At 38.2% G+C, this 15,383-nt stretch overlaps 1 protein-coding gene and 2 pseudogenes across 1 annotated transcript; 2 read left to right on the forward strand and 1 right to left on the reverse strand.

Annotated features, from left to right (window-relative positions):
- The first annotated feature begins 343 nt into the window (after positions 1–343).
- On the forward strand, positions 344–3,259 carry LOC120218937 (putative pectinesterase/pectinesterase inhibitor 45). Its single transcript, XM_039215819.1, has 3 exons — positions 344–2,056; positions 2,164–2,324; positions 2,439–3,259. The coding sequence occupies exons 1-3, from the start codon at positions 438–440 to the stop codon at positions 3,128–3,130; spliced, it is 2,472 nt and encodes an 823-aa protein (XP_039071750.1). The 5' UTR covers positions 344–437; the 3' UTR covers positions 3,131–3,259.
- A 5,973-nt stretch (positions 3,260–9,232) lies between these two features.
- LOC120218754 lies at positions 9,233–11,134 on the forward strand (annotated as a pseudogene).
- Positions 11,135–11,500: 366 nt separating this feature from the next.
- LOC120218755 lies at positions 11,501–14,381 on the reverse strand (annotated as a pseudogene).
- Between the last annotated feature and the right edge of the window lie 1,002 nt (positions 14,382–15,383).

Below are 15,383 nucleotides of genomic sequence, written 5' to 3' on the forward strand. Positions count from 1 at the left end.
CGTCCGACAAGCAAGTGCGGATAGGTAACAAGTTAGTTTATAAAGTCGACCAGAACCACAAAGAAAAACGTGTGTTTTCCCATGTTTGGAGTTAATATTCTAAAATTGAAGCTAATTTAACACAGCAGCCATTTTTAGCATACGGTTGAAAGCAACTCAAGCACAAAGTCAATGATAAAAATGGAGGGAAATGCAGTTAGGAGAGAGGAAAAGTGTATCATTCATTAGAATAGGGTGCCTAAAACTTCTCTTGTCCAGACTCCATTTGTATCATCCGTTGCAATAAGATTGAACCTGAAAATCCGAACAAGTAGAAGGGTGACAAGGGAAGAGACATAGGAATATATATTGTTATTGGGTTTCTTTGATTCCCCTCTCTGCCTTGGCTTGAAACTAAGGCAGAGAGATCTCACTGCCTCAGCCAAAGATTGATAAAAATGGTGTTTCAAGATTTTGATTTTATACAAGAACGTCGGAGACAGGAGAGACAACGGGTACTCAAAAAGAGGGTAACCATTGCCTTGTCTATCTTAGTCCTTGCTGGTATTGCGGCGGCGATTGCCATGGCTTTTGTTTCTATGAAAAGTAGCACCCAAAATAGTAACAAAAAGGAGAACAAGGGCGATAATAATAACAGCGACCAGAATAAATCAAACGCTCAACCTCCTCCATCAACCCCGCCAGCAACCCCACCACCTTCTCCTAAACCATCATCGCCAAAACCTCCAAAACCATCATCTCCCAAAGCTACGAAAGCTCCAGCGCCATCACCAAAAGCTCCATCTCCTGCTCCTGCTCCATTTCCAAAACCTCCATCATCTACACCAGCTCCGGCTCCATTTCCAGAACCTCCATCATCTACACCAGCTCCATCTCCATCACCTTTACCAACATCATCATCGCTACCTCCATTACCTGCACGAATACCATCATCTCCATCTCCATCACCTTTACCAACATCATCATCGCTACCCCCATTACCTGCACGAATACCATCATCTCCATCACCTGCAATACCATCATTTTTACCAAGACCATCATCTCCATCTCCATCACCTTTACCAAGACCATCATCTCCATCTCCATCACCTTCACCAACACCATCATCCCTACCTCCATTACCTGCACCAGTACCATCATCTCCATCACCTTTACCAATACCATCATCTCCATCTCCATCACTTTTACCAAAACCATCATCTTTACCTCTATTACCTGCACCAATACCATCATCTCCATCATCTCCATCACCTTTACCAACAACATCATCTCTAACTCAATTACTTGCACCAATACCATCACATCCACCAACTCCAGCACCTGCTCCAGCTCTGGCTCCATCAGCAGCACCCAAAGAATTAGTGACATCGTTTTGCGAGGGTACAACTTACAAGAGCTTATGTTCGGACACCCTTGCGAAGACAATAGCACAGAATCCAAATTTGGTGACTCAACCCAAAGAACTCGTCAAGTCTTTCATCACATCAACGACCGAAGAACTTGACAAGGCCTTTTCTAAAGCCAGCACAATCGTATTGCATACCGAATTGGAAATAAGAGCATTTGATGTTTGTAGAGAAGTGATGGAAAATGCCAAGGAAGAATTACAGAGTTCTGTTGATAGAATGGGAACAATTGTTCCAGGGAAGCAACCAACCGATGGGGACTTGACCAGTTGGTTAAGTGCTGTAATGTCGTACCAGGAAACGTGTGTTGATAGCTTCCCTGAGGGACCATTGAAGCTCCAGTTCGGGACTACCCTCAACAGTAGCGAGGTTTATACTAGCAATTCCCTTGCCGTGGTTAGTGAATTGGATGGATTGATGAATCCACATCAGGAGAAGCCAACCCTTAAACGTAGCCTCTTACAAACCAGATTTCCGTTGTTGGCCAAGGATGGGCTTCCCAGCTGGATAAACGATGAAGAACGCAGGCTGTTGAACGAAGAGGAAGATGACATGCCAAAACCAAATGTAACCGTGGCACAAGACGGTACCGGAATGTTCAGAACAATTAATGAAGCTCTTGCTGCCATGCCACCAAAATATGAAGGAAGGTGTGCTATATATATAATAATGATCCATCGTTGAATTCACTTGATCATTTTCATCATAATTCTTATTCATAAATATTTGCATTAATCCACTTTCAACTTGCATACAGGTATGTGATATTTGTCAAGAAAGGAGTATATGCCGAGACTGTAATCATTACAAAGAAGATGGTGAACCTTACCATGTATGGTGAAGGATCACAGAAGTCCATTATCACAGGGGATAAAAATTTTATTGATGGAATCCCCACTTACCATACCGCAACTTTCGGTATGTTGACGATGACTTTAACCTTTGGAACTAAACTCATAATTCAGAAACTTGTTCATTTTCATTTCAACTTTGAAATATAATGAGATGTTTTTTTGTTTGTTTTTGTTTCAGTGGTTGCTGCTCCTGGATTTATGGCAAAAAGCATGGGATTCAGAAACACTGCGGGGCCCGACAAACATCAAGCAGTGGCAGTGAGAGTCTCCGGCGATAAGGCGGTTTTCCTTAACTGTCGCTTCGAGGGGTTCCAAGACACCTTATACGCGCATACTCACCGCCAGTTCTATCGAAGTTGCGTGGTCACCGGCACCATAGATTTCATCTTCGGTGACGCGGCCGCCGTGTTCCAGAACTGTTTGATTTACGTTAGACAACCCAACCCCAACCAAAAGAACATCATCACAGCCCAAGGGAGGAAAGACAAGTACGAAACGACCGGCTTTGTGCTACAAAACTGTAAGATATTACCAGAAGCACCATTTAAACCAGTCGCAAATCAATTCAAGAGCTACCTAGGCAGGCCCTGGAAGCTATACTCGACGACCATCATAATGGAATCACTGATCGAGGGCTTCATTGACCCTGCTGGATGGCTTGAATGGCAAGGCGACTTTGCACTCAACACCCTTTTCTACGGAGAGTTTAACAACACGGGGCCTGGCGCGAGAACTGACCGTAGAGTGAAGTGGGCAGGGAGAAGGGATATTAACAGGGAAGAAGCCATGAGATATACAGTAGAAACATTCTTAGATGGTGCATGGGTAAAGGAAACTGGTGCTAATGTTCGTATGGGACTGGGGAGTTGAGGATTCATTTTCGTGGTGTTTAATTATCTCATGAAGAACAGTACTAGTAAACAGAGATAATTCAATGCCATGAATATCGATGTTTTCTAATTTCCCTCTCATGAAAAAGATTTGAGCGTAATGACATCATTTAAATTTATTTTTAATAAGCTTCAACTAAATCAATAAATAATCGAATACCATGTTATTGTATATCAAAAGGCTTAGTACCAAAAACAGAGAAAAGAATGCAACTTATTATACATAGTTTCTTCTTCACCCTTTTTTTAGTATTTCATTTCATTATCTAAAGATGCAGATAAATCTGCTACAAGAAACTGTACAACATATTGTTTAAAGAATTGAATCAGTTCAACAATCTGTAAGGTGAGTGCACGCCCGTGAATGAAATATGATCAAGTCAATCCCTCATATTTTAATGGAGACCATTGAATGACTTCTTCATATCCTAACTTCATCTTCATCTTCTTCTTTTGACAATTTCTCCATAGTCGATGGAGAGAACAATTCTAGAGATTGCTTAATTAAATGAAATATGATCAAGGGAGATCTATGAATAAATTACAAGGTGTGAACTAAAATTTATGAATGTTAAGAGTTGATTACAAATGAAACTAAGAATAATTTATAGGTTTGTGTAAGTATTTTTTTAGAGTAGGTTTGTATCATTATTAGTTGATTTTTTATTTTTGTGTGGGGATAGATGTAGTTTTATTTATCCAAAACGCAGCAAGAAGCTACAAAAACAATCAACACAACATCACTCAACAACAATTAACAAATCAACTAACCCTATACAAATCAACCAAATATACACAGAATAATCCTATACCACCCCCAGTTTATACAAAGATTAAAGTTAATGGAACTATCCCTATTCACAAGCTCCCCCACCAATCTATCCCTCAAAGCCTCCTTTATATCATGCAGCAGCGCCCGTTCAGTAGCCTGCTTCCCCTGTAAAACCCTTAAATTTCTCTCTCGCCAGACAAAATAGACAAAGAAATTTCAAGCCAACTTAAGGATATTAGTGATCAAGGACTTACCCTTCAGAACCCAAGTAGCCCAGAGAAGCTCCACCTATCGGTCAAACACATTTCTTTGCAACCTACACAAACCTAACACAGCACGCCGAATCTCCTTGGAGAAATTACAGCTAAAGAAAATATGATCCGGAACTCAATTAGTTGACTTTTTATACTTCAAATTTTCAATATATTTTTTTTAAATAACAATTCAAGTCAAATTTGATATCAAATCGACTCACATAAACTTTCACAGGTTTTTGTTCGTGGTAGCTCAAGAAACAATAGTAAAAATAATTAGAATGCTGCAAAACGCTTGATGGAATTGTCGCCATTAGTTTCCAATAATAAGTTAAGCCGGCCAGACTCGTTCAAGACATAGTTAGGAGTTCTAAAAGTTTCCAAGCAGTTGGACAAATGGAAACTGCTTGTGACTTGAAAAATAATTGCCTCTTGGTGTTGTTTGAAAACAAAAAATGTTTTGTTTTTCAGCAATTTGCTTCTTGCTATATCGCTTAGCAGATAAAACAATTTTCTTACAATTTCCATGCAAATACTATAAAACTTCAGATTGATGTTGACTTGATTATTGCCGAATGCCGATTTGTCAACGGGAAAGTGTTGAAAATTGACACACCAAATTGCATCATTAGTCAATATTATGGGTGGCAATTTGGTGGCATTAATGGGGTGGTAAAATTGGTTAAATTTGGCCACCAAATTGTTGAAAATTTTTGGATAGTAAAACTATGCAATTAGTCATTGTAATTTAGGGTATTTACAAATTAGTCCTTAAAGCTTCGACTATAAATAACCTAGCTCATTTAGCTTCAAAACCATCCCAAAGTATTATAGTTTTCTTTCAATACTAGAGAGAATTTAGAGAGTTTCTTGAGAGTTGTTTTCTCATTTTTATCAAGAGAGAATTATCATTGTTTTCTTCTTGGTAGATCGAGAGAGGTTGTAATTCTTATTTTTCTCATAGTGAAATTCTTCTACCGTTGCCCGTGGTTTTTACCCTATATTATTTAGGAGTTTTCCACGTAAATTCCGTGTCTCTTTTATCTTTATTTTTATTTTCTCAAATTATTAGTTGCGATTTTACTCTATCTGATAGCCGTCTTCCGCAACAATTGGTATCTGAGCCAGATTAGAGTGTATAATATCTGCTTATTGTCTTTGTGGTTGCCACCAAAAGGTGGATCCTCCAACATAAGAAAGTAAGAAGTTATTACCCATTCTTTGAAGGTTCCAGAGAACTATTCACAATAGTAAAATTTGATATTGAAAAGTTCAATGGGAGAAATTTCTCATTGTGGAAATTGAAGATGAAGGTCATCCTGAGGAAAGACGGTTGTCTAGCAGTTATCAGCGAAAGACCAGTAGATTTCACAGACAACAACAAATGGATCGAAATGGACGGAAATGCTATGGCAAACTTTCATCTAGCATTAGCAGATGAAGTATTGTCAAGTATCGAGGAGAAGAAGATAACTAAGGAGATATGGGATCATCTCACCAAACTGTACGAGGCCACATCACTGCACAATAAAATTTTCCTTAAGAGAAAATTGTACACTCTTCGTATGCCAGAATCTACTTCAGTGACGGAATACTTAAATACACTGAACCGGATTCGTATGATCAACTCATCATCAACTTGACAAACAGTAATGTCACCAGTTTAGTCTTCGATGACGTTGCAGCTGCTGTTCTACAAGAAGAAAATTGGCGCAAGAACAAGGAAGACAGACAAGTAAATCTGCAACAAGCAGAAGCGTTGACAACGATGAAAGGGAGATCAACAGAACATGGCTAAAGCAACAGTCACAAACATGGTAGATCGAAGTCGAGAAGCAAGAAGAATTTAAAGTGTTACAACTGTGGAAAGAATGGTCACTTGAAGAAGGATTGTTGGAGTCTAAATAAAAACTCCAATCCACAAGGCAATACCGCAAACACTTCAGACGATGGAGATGCTCTATGTTGTGAAGCATCAACCACAGTGGAAGGAAGAAAACGATTTGCAGATATATGGCTCATTGATTCGGGAGCAACATATCACATGACTTCAAGAAGAGAATGGTTCCATCATTATGAACTTGTCTCAGGAGGATTTGTGTATAGTTGCAATGATCATGCCTTAGAGATCGTTGGCGTGGGAACCATCAAATTGAAGATGTATGATGGAACAATTAAAGTTGTTCGAGATGTGCGGCACATGAAAGGTCTGTAGAAAAATTTATTATCCTACGCATTGTTGGATAATAATGCTAGCAAGATTGAAACACAGAAAGGAATCATGAAGGTGTTCCGTAGAGCGCTTGTGGTGCTGAAAGGTGAAAAGATAGCTGCAAACTTATACATGCTGAAGGGAGAGACATTGCTAGAAGCAGAAGCCTCTGTTGCCTCATGTAGTTCAGATTTTGCAATGCTATGGCATAAGAAACTTGGACACATGTCAGAACAAGGAATGAAAGTCCTTGTGGAGCAATAGCTACTTCCAGGCTTAACAAAAGTATCACTTACTTTGTGTGAGCATTGCATAACAAGTAAGCAGCACCGATTGAAATTCAACACATCAAATTCTAGAGGCAAAAGTGTTCTAGAATTGGTTCACTCTGACGTATGGCAAGCACCAGTAACATCCCTAGGTGGAGCAAAATACTTTGTCTCAGTTATTGATGACTACTCCAGGAGATGTTGGGTGCACCCTATTAAGAAGAAGTCAGACGTGTTTTCAACTTTTAAAAACTTCAAAGCGCAGGTGGAACTTGATTCTGGAAATAAGATCAAGTGTTTCAGAACAGATAATGGAGGATAATACACAAGCGAAGAATTTGATGACTTTTGCATGAAAGAAGACATCAAAAGACAGTTCACAGTGGCAAACACTCCTCAACAAAATAGAGTGGCAGAGCGGATGAACATAACCTTGTTAGAAAGAACAAGAGCAATGTTGAGGGATGCAGGCCTAGAAAAATCATTCTGGGCAGAAGCAGTCAATACCGCCTGTTATTTGGTGAATCAAGCTCCATCAACTGCAATAGAGCTGAAGACACCAATGGAGATGTGGACTGGAAAGCCAGCTGATTATTCAAACCTTCATGTATTTAGAAGTATAGTGTACGTGATGTACAACTCCCAAGAAATTTCAAAGTTGGATCCAAAATCCAGGAAATGCAAATTCTTGAGGTATGCTGATGGAGTAAAGGGGTATCGCTTGTGGGATCCCACTGCCCGCAAAGTGATCATCAGTAGAGATGTTATCTTTGTAGAAAATAAACTACAAAGAAAAGAAGATGATGATAGCGCTGAAAAGTCAGAGACTACTCAGATACATGTGGAAAAAGAGTTTGAACAAGGAGATTCTTCTGAAGCAGAACCAGCACATGATGAACAAGAACCAGAGAGTTTTGAAGCTCCAACAACTCGTCAATCAGATCGTGTGAGAAGACGTCCCAATTGGAACTCGGATTATGTTATAGAAGGTAATATTGCATACTGCCTTTTAACAGAGGATGGTGAGCCATCAACATACCAGGAGGCAATAAACAACTCAGATGCTTCACTGTGGATGATGGCGATGCAAGAAGAAATTGAAGCCTTTATAAAAATAATACATGGGACCTTGTGCCACTACCACAAGGAAGGAAGCCAATTGGTAACAAACGAGTCTTCAAAATCAAGCGAAATGGTGACGATCAAGTTGAGAGGCATCGTGCAAGACTGGTGGTCAAAGGATATGCTAAAAAAGAAGGTACTGATTTCAATGAAATATTTTCTCTTGTGGTTTGACTAACAACAGTTCGAGTAGTTTTGGCAATGTGTGCTACATTGGACTTACATCTAGAGCAGCTAGATGTTAAAACAGCTTTTCTTCATGGAAATCTTGAAGAATAAATTTATATGCTCCAGCCTGAAGGTTTTGAAGAAAAAGAAAAGAAGAAATTGGTTTGCAGGTTGAACAAATCTCTGTACGGTCTAAAGCAGGCGTCGAGGTATTGGTATAAGAGATTTGATTCTTTCATTATGTGCCTTGGATACAACAGACTTAATGCAGACCCTTGTGCTTATTTCAAGAGGTTTGGTGATAACGATTTTGTTATTTTGTTGTTGTATGTGGATGATATGTTGGTTGCAGGACCCAACAAAGATCATATTGAAGAATTGAAGGCACAACTGGCTAGGGAATTTGAAATGAAGGACTTGGGATCAACAAACAAGATTCTAGGGATGCAAATTCACCGAGACAGAAGTAATAAGAAGATTTGGCTTTCACAAAAAAATGGTGTGAAGATATGATTGTTCCAATTAAATCTTCAAGTGGAAGATTGTTGAAAATTGGCACACCAAATTGCATCATTAGTCAACATTATGGGTGGCAATTTGGTGGCATTAATAGGACGGCAAAATTGGTCAAATTTGGCCAACAAATTTTTGAAAAGTTTTGGATAGTAAAACTATGCAATTAGTCATTGTAATTTAGGGTATTTACAAATTAGTCCTTAAAGCTTAAACTATAAATACCCTAGCTCATTTAGCTTCAAAACCATCCCAAAGCATTCTAGCTTTCTTCCAATACTAGAGAGAATTTAGAGAGTTTCTTGAGAGTTGTTTTCTCCTTTTTATCAAGAGAGAATTATCATTGTTTTCTCATTGGTAGATCGAGAGATGTTGTAATTCCTATTTTTCTCATAGTGAAATTCTTCTACCGTTGCCCGTGGTTTTTACCCTATATTATTTAGGGGTTTTCCACGTAAATTTTGTGTCTCTTTTATCTTCATTTTTATTTTCTCAAATTATTAGTTGCGATTTTACTCTATCCGATAGCCGTCTTCCGTAACAGAAAGAGTTAGGGATATTTCGTATATTCGAATTGTACATCAACCGTCACATCTGGTTCGTCATTAGTTTGGCCATTTCAAAAGAACCAACAGAACCTCCATCTCATGGCCGTGGTTAGTCGACCATAGTTGATTTTTTCTTTTGTAAAATGGGTTCATATATATATATATATATATATCTCTTTACTCTCTTGTTCGTAGCATTGTAATAACAACTAGAATAGCCATACATGGATTCAACGAAATCCTTTCAGAGTTATTGCAGGGCAGATGAGCTCGAAGAACAGGCCTATCGGAGAAGGACTCGAAAGCGCTGCATCATCATCTAACTCTCTACCATCATCTTGATAGCCATCATCATTGGTGCAGTCTTTGGTACTCTTTTTCCTTTGAAAAACTCAAAGTCCAAAGATGATCCACCAGCTTACACTGCCGAGAGCATCAATGCAATATGTAATGTAACAAGGTATCCTGATTCTTGCGGTTCAAGCATAGCTTCCCTTAGGAGCTCCTCCAATGATACCGATCCGAATCCTGATCCTTCGAAAATCTTCACGCTGTCCATGGAAGTTGCGTTCGATGAACTGAAGAGCCTCTTGTCTTTGCCCATGAAGATTATCTCTCGTCATGCGAATATTAGTCCACAGGAGCGTGCTGCGTTGGATAGTTGCAAAAACCTTTTCGAGGATGCAGCTGGATACATAAATGAATCAATATCAACTATGCAAATGGGGCAAGGAGAGAAAACGGTGTTGTCAACGGCCAAGATCAACGATAACAGGACATGGCTCAGCAGCACAATCACGTACCAGGAAACATGTTTAGATAGCCTAATTGAGGCTTCGAACAACACGGCTATACTTCAAGAAATAGAACTTGCTATGAGGAACTCCACTGAGTTCAGCAGTAACAGCCTGGCTATTGCATCCCAGATAATGACCATCCTACGTCATTTCCAGTTTCCGATTCATTGTAAGTTGCTAAAACACAATAGCCATTCCGATCACGAGTCTGACCCCAGTTTTCCTCGCTGGGTTCATAGTGGGGATAGGAGATTGCTCCAGGAGGAAAATCCTACACCTGATATAACCGTGGCTAAAGATGGCAGTGGAGATTTTAGGACAATAAGTAAAGCAGTTGAATCAATCCCAAGGAAAAACAAGTCCAGGTTCATTATCTATGTAAAAGAAGGCGTATATTTGGAGAACGTGACAATTGATAAGGATTATTGGAATTTAACGATTTACGGAGATGGAATGTACAAGACGATAATCTCTGGTAGCTTGAACAAGGTCCATGGAACCCCCACCTTTTGGTCAGGCTCCTTAAGTAAGTTAAATGTAATTTTTCATTAGTTTTTGCCACCTTTAGCATTTTGATAGGTTCCTCTTTGATTAATTAAAGCAATGGTTTCTTCCCTTTACAGTTGCTGCTGGGAGGGGATTCATGGCAAGAGACATGGGATTCATAAACACTGCAGGCCCAGAAAAAGAGCAAGCCGTTGCAATGCGTTCGTCCTCGGACCAATCTGTGTTCTACCGCTGTTATTTTGATGCATACCAGGATACTCTTTACACACATTCGAATGGGCAGTTTTACCGGATTGTCGTGTCACTGGAACTGTAGATTTCATATTTGGAAATGCGGCTGTGGTTCTACAAAATTGCAGTATTCAACCAAGGCAGCCCGGGCCTGACCAGTTCAACACCATTACTGCACAAGGCAAGACTGACCCGAATCAGAACACCAAAATTTCAATCCAACAGTGCCAGGTTACCCCTTTTGACAATCTGACAGCTACCACGTACTTCGGTAGGCCTTGGAAGGGTTTTTCGACTACCATATTCATGCAATCATACATCGGAGACATTGTGGATCCAGCAGGTTGGACACAATGGACACAGGGTGTAGATCCACCGGATACTCTATTCTATGCCGAGTATGAAAATTCAGCGCATGGATCAGGTACAAGTGGACGAATTAACTGGCCTGGTGTTAACCCCAATGCTACCAGTGATGAAGCAGGAAGATTTACGGTGGAGTCGTTTATTCAGGGAAGCAAGTTGTTGCCCAAGGATAGTATATTGTATGAATCAAATTTATAATGAAGATAAACTCGTGTGTCTTCTAATTTTTTTTATTTAAAAAAACTAATTATTCTTTCCTTTCTTAATATTTTAACATCCGAATGAAAAACTTGCAACAATTGAAGTAAATTATTAAAAGAAATAAGTAAAAGCAAAACCCAAAAAAAGAAAATGTAGAGATCATACTACATGCCTTTATTTATGGACGCTGTCTATGTTGGCTCTGCCTTCACTTGAATGAAATAACCAACAAAATTACTAATCACCCGACCCCATGGTTCGTATTGGTTAATAAAAAATCATTGGTTATAGCAAGGATCAGAAAAGGCTTAGCCTTGGTTATCAAAACTAAGCCATGGTTCGGTTGGGTGGATTACTCTGTCAGATTTTGATTAGGCTAAGACATTCTAAAATAAATAACGTGTTGTGACTCTCCAAGTACGATAAACATAAATACCTGATGTCAAGGTTATATACAACGAAACGGACAGCAAGATTTTATAATGCCTTCCAAATTCCAGCAATCTTCATTTCAGAAAAGAATTACAGAGATTTGGTATGCAGTCAGCTATTAAAGCATATTGATCAATAGGAGTTTGCTTGACTTTTGTAATGAGCTAAAATGGGTTAGTCCTTGACATCAGAAACACCACCTGGAGAAATCTGAAACCGTGCTTCAGCTTCAGCCAAGCAAGGCGAACTTATTACTTTACAAATACGCTCTTCCCCTCTTCCCTTCCGGAGAGCCAATCTGTTGCCAGTGAGAGCTTATAGTTAGCAGCTTTCAATGAAGAGTCAGGAACGTTGGATATTAGGTTTTCTAGAACAAACCTTGTTGTGGAAGCATGAGCCATGATGTTACCACCAATAGGCTTGATTTGAGGTCCAGCAAAGATTGCTGAACCATCCACTTGGGCAACTACTTGGTTTGTGATTACAACAGCCACGCCAAACTACAATAGCAGACAATGCCAGGAAAAAACATCATAATAACAAGTGATATAATTGACCAAATTCCAAAAAGCAACTCATACTAAGAAGTTCCAAATGCATTAGTTACTGGTAGTAGTAATCACAAGCCTGAAAGCAATTCAAAGTAGAAATAAAGATGTAAACACCCTACCTCATCTGCCAACTTCTGAAGGCTCCTGAGGAATTTTGCAAGGTGCATTTGTCGGGCAGAGAGTTCACCCCTCCCAGTAAAATCAGTTCTATAGAGGGCAGTAGCGCTATCTACTATCATAAGCGCAAACCTGCAGAGAAATCCACCAAATGATCAATCTGGTCTGCAGCTTGTTTGCTTCAAGTATACAAGTGATAATTCTTCTTGATAGTAAATTAGGGACTATGTGCGAGGTGTTAGGCAAAGGAAATGTTTCGAGAATACCTTGTTTCCACCATCATCGAAGCTGCTTCAAGCAAGAGCCTCGACTGATGATCAGTGTTATATGCTCTAGCATAGGCCACATTCTCCAAGACATCAGCACCATTCAATCCAAACCTGCACAATTCAACAGTTTCATTATCAGTACTGCTTTCAGTGGAGCAGCATTGCCATATCAATAGGCAGCCATGTATCACCTCTCTGCTATCTGCAAGAGTCTTTGTGGCCTGAATGTCCCTTCAGCATCTATGTACATTGCTTTTCCCTCACCACCTCCTTGATCTAATGGAAGCTGAAACATAAAAAAATTAAAATAAAATATTACAAGCATACCTGGCCAAATTAACTTACTGGGTAACAACAAATTTGCAATAACATAAACTCAGGGGCTCTGCTACACAATGAGCAGATATTAGGAAGTAAAAATGCAGTGCAAGCATCGCACACAGAAATAGAAAACTTCAAACGTAGAAAACACCTGTAGTTGCCGGGAAAATGAAGAAGAAAAACTCTTACTTGGCATGTAACATAATGTGTGACAGAGCTGAGTCTTTCCAGAACGGAACTCACCATATATCTCTGTAATAGATCCTGTCTCAATTCCACCTATTACAGAAAATGATACAAAACTTAATTAACAAGCAGAAACAGTAATATACAGTTCTTAAGTGTTAACCAGTTATACAAGTAGACAATTGCGTGTTTAGAATCCAAGTCAAACAAAACTTCACAGGCATCAGGGCACATATACCGTCCAAAATTTTATCTAGTTCACTAGACCCAGATGTTATCTGAATTATCTCCAGCCTCTGAGCATGGAGCTGGCTAGCACTGGTGAAACCCAATGGGAGAAGTTTGGAAGCTGTCAAGAACCAAGGAAGAAAGGACGAATATCGAATCATTTTAAAAGTGATAGTAAATGTCATCAACAAAAGTTTAAACAAGTGTGGAAAGAGGAAACATTATACCAGCTTCCATGATCTTGTCAACTTTAGCTTCACTGATTCCTTTGATCTGGAGAAGATCTTTCCTTGGCGTGTAAACAATAGATTCAACCGTGCAAAGACCTGCATCCTTAAGCTTTTTTATGTCCAAGGATGCAATGCCGGATTCCTTCAGTTGAAGACAAAAAATAAGAATAATAACTAAACCTGTTAAGCTAAAAAAATGTATGGGGAATTCATGAAAAACAGGAAAATGCAAAAGCAAAATATGAGTCGTCAAGCAAAAGAAAGGCAAAATAAACTTTAATTTCAATAAATAGAATCTTGATCTACCATAACTCAAAAACATTAAATCTTGTTGAGGATAAAATACATTTGAAATTGTCAAGAAAAAACTAACAGAAAATCACCCACGTAACTGGCGATCGAAATAATCGAACCCATTTGTTCTAATACTAGGTAAAAAAACGAAATTGAAAAGAACCCACGCTGAAGAAAATCTAAAAGCAATGAAAGGGATAAATCCAACTCGTTTTTCATTTTCAGAATCTTGAAAAAGAACGAACGATTTTTCCATTTGTTCTTTCTGTAAATGTGGACAAATCAAGAAAAGAAACGACTTTTCCGAAACTTGGGGGAAAACCCACATATAAAAGCGTCTTAAGTTTTAATAGAATTGAGAAAATAAACGAAACCTTGAAGATGGTTTCTTTTTTTCACCTGAAGTTGCTCCACAGGGAAAGGGCCATGTTGTATCTCCTCAAGCTCCTCTGGCTGCTGCTGCTGCTTCTGTTGTTGTTGAACCACCCTCTGGTTTCTCTGCTGTTCCATTTGTCTATTTACCAACTATCCAAGTAGCTAAATTTAACAAAAAAATAACAATATGGAAGTATCTGTTTGAAGATCCAAGACTGGAGAAGGAGAGGGTTAACGCAGGTAAAGAAAATGAGAAGAGAGGGAAATAAGCGTGATGGTGGAGGGAAAGGAAAAGAGATCGAAAGGAATTAAAAAAGGAGCGCCAAAAGATTATAGTGGACCGTAGGCTTCTGAGGGCAAGTTTGGAGCTTTTATCGGGCACTTGTCTTTTAAATGGGCCTTTTATTCCCAATATTAATATTTTGGGATATATTATCGAGAATGTAATTATCTCATTTCCTTAAGCATTGTTGGATTACAGGCATTTTGACTAAAATGTCCTTAATTTTTTTTCCAAAAATATCTTTATTCTATCGTTGAATAAAAAAATTCTACGAAGGTTAAATTACAAATTTATCCTTAAACTATTTTAGATTTACAAAAAAAAAATCCATAATTAGAATTTTATATGAAGTTTAGGGGTTAAAATAAAATGTTACCCTTGCATTAAACCTATTTATCTTTTCAATTTTTGTAAAAAATTATATAAATTTTATGAATTTAAATTTATTAAAGAAAATATATAAATTAATTATAATAAAATTATAGTAGAATTCAACTTGTTAAAAAACAAATATATAATAAGGACAATTTGATAAAATATACATTCCAATAATCTTTTATTCATTTAACCAAACACTATAATCTTACATTCCTACTGAACGAACCAAATACAAAATATAACATTCTCAGTTATCTTATTCCCGCTGGTAATCTTAATTTCGTAAACTAAATGAACCCTTATCGGTAAATAAGTTCTCAATCTTTTTTCAAAAAATTCAATTAAGCCCCAAGTGATCTTTTGTATTCAACTGAATTTTTCAATCACAAAATTTAATCAAATAGACTCTTTAACTCACATTGATAGTTGAACTATTGCTGTGACAGTTAATAAATAATGACTTAATAAATTTTATTGACATGCCAGCCATATATACGATTTTATCGATGTGGTAACTTTATTTTATACGTCACATCAATAAATAATTTAAAATTTCTTAAATTTTATCTAAAAGATTTAATTAATTCATCTATTGAGAAAGTTACCCAA

Source organism: Hibiscus syriacus, unplaced genomic scaffold (genome assembly GCF_006381635.1).
Source record: "Hibiscus syriacus cultivar Baekdansim isolate YM2019G1 unplaced genomic scaffold, ASM638163v2 tig00110201_pilon, whole genome shotgun sequence".
NCBI classification, from domain to species: domain Eukaryota; kingdom Viridiplantae; phylum Streptophyta; class Magnoliopsida; order Malvales; family Malvaceae; genus Hibiscus; species Hibiscus syriacus.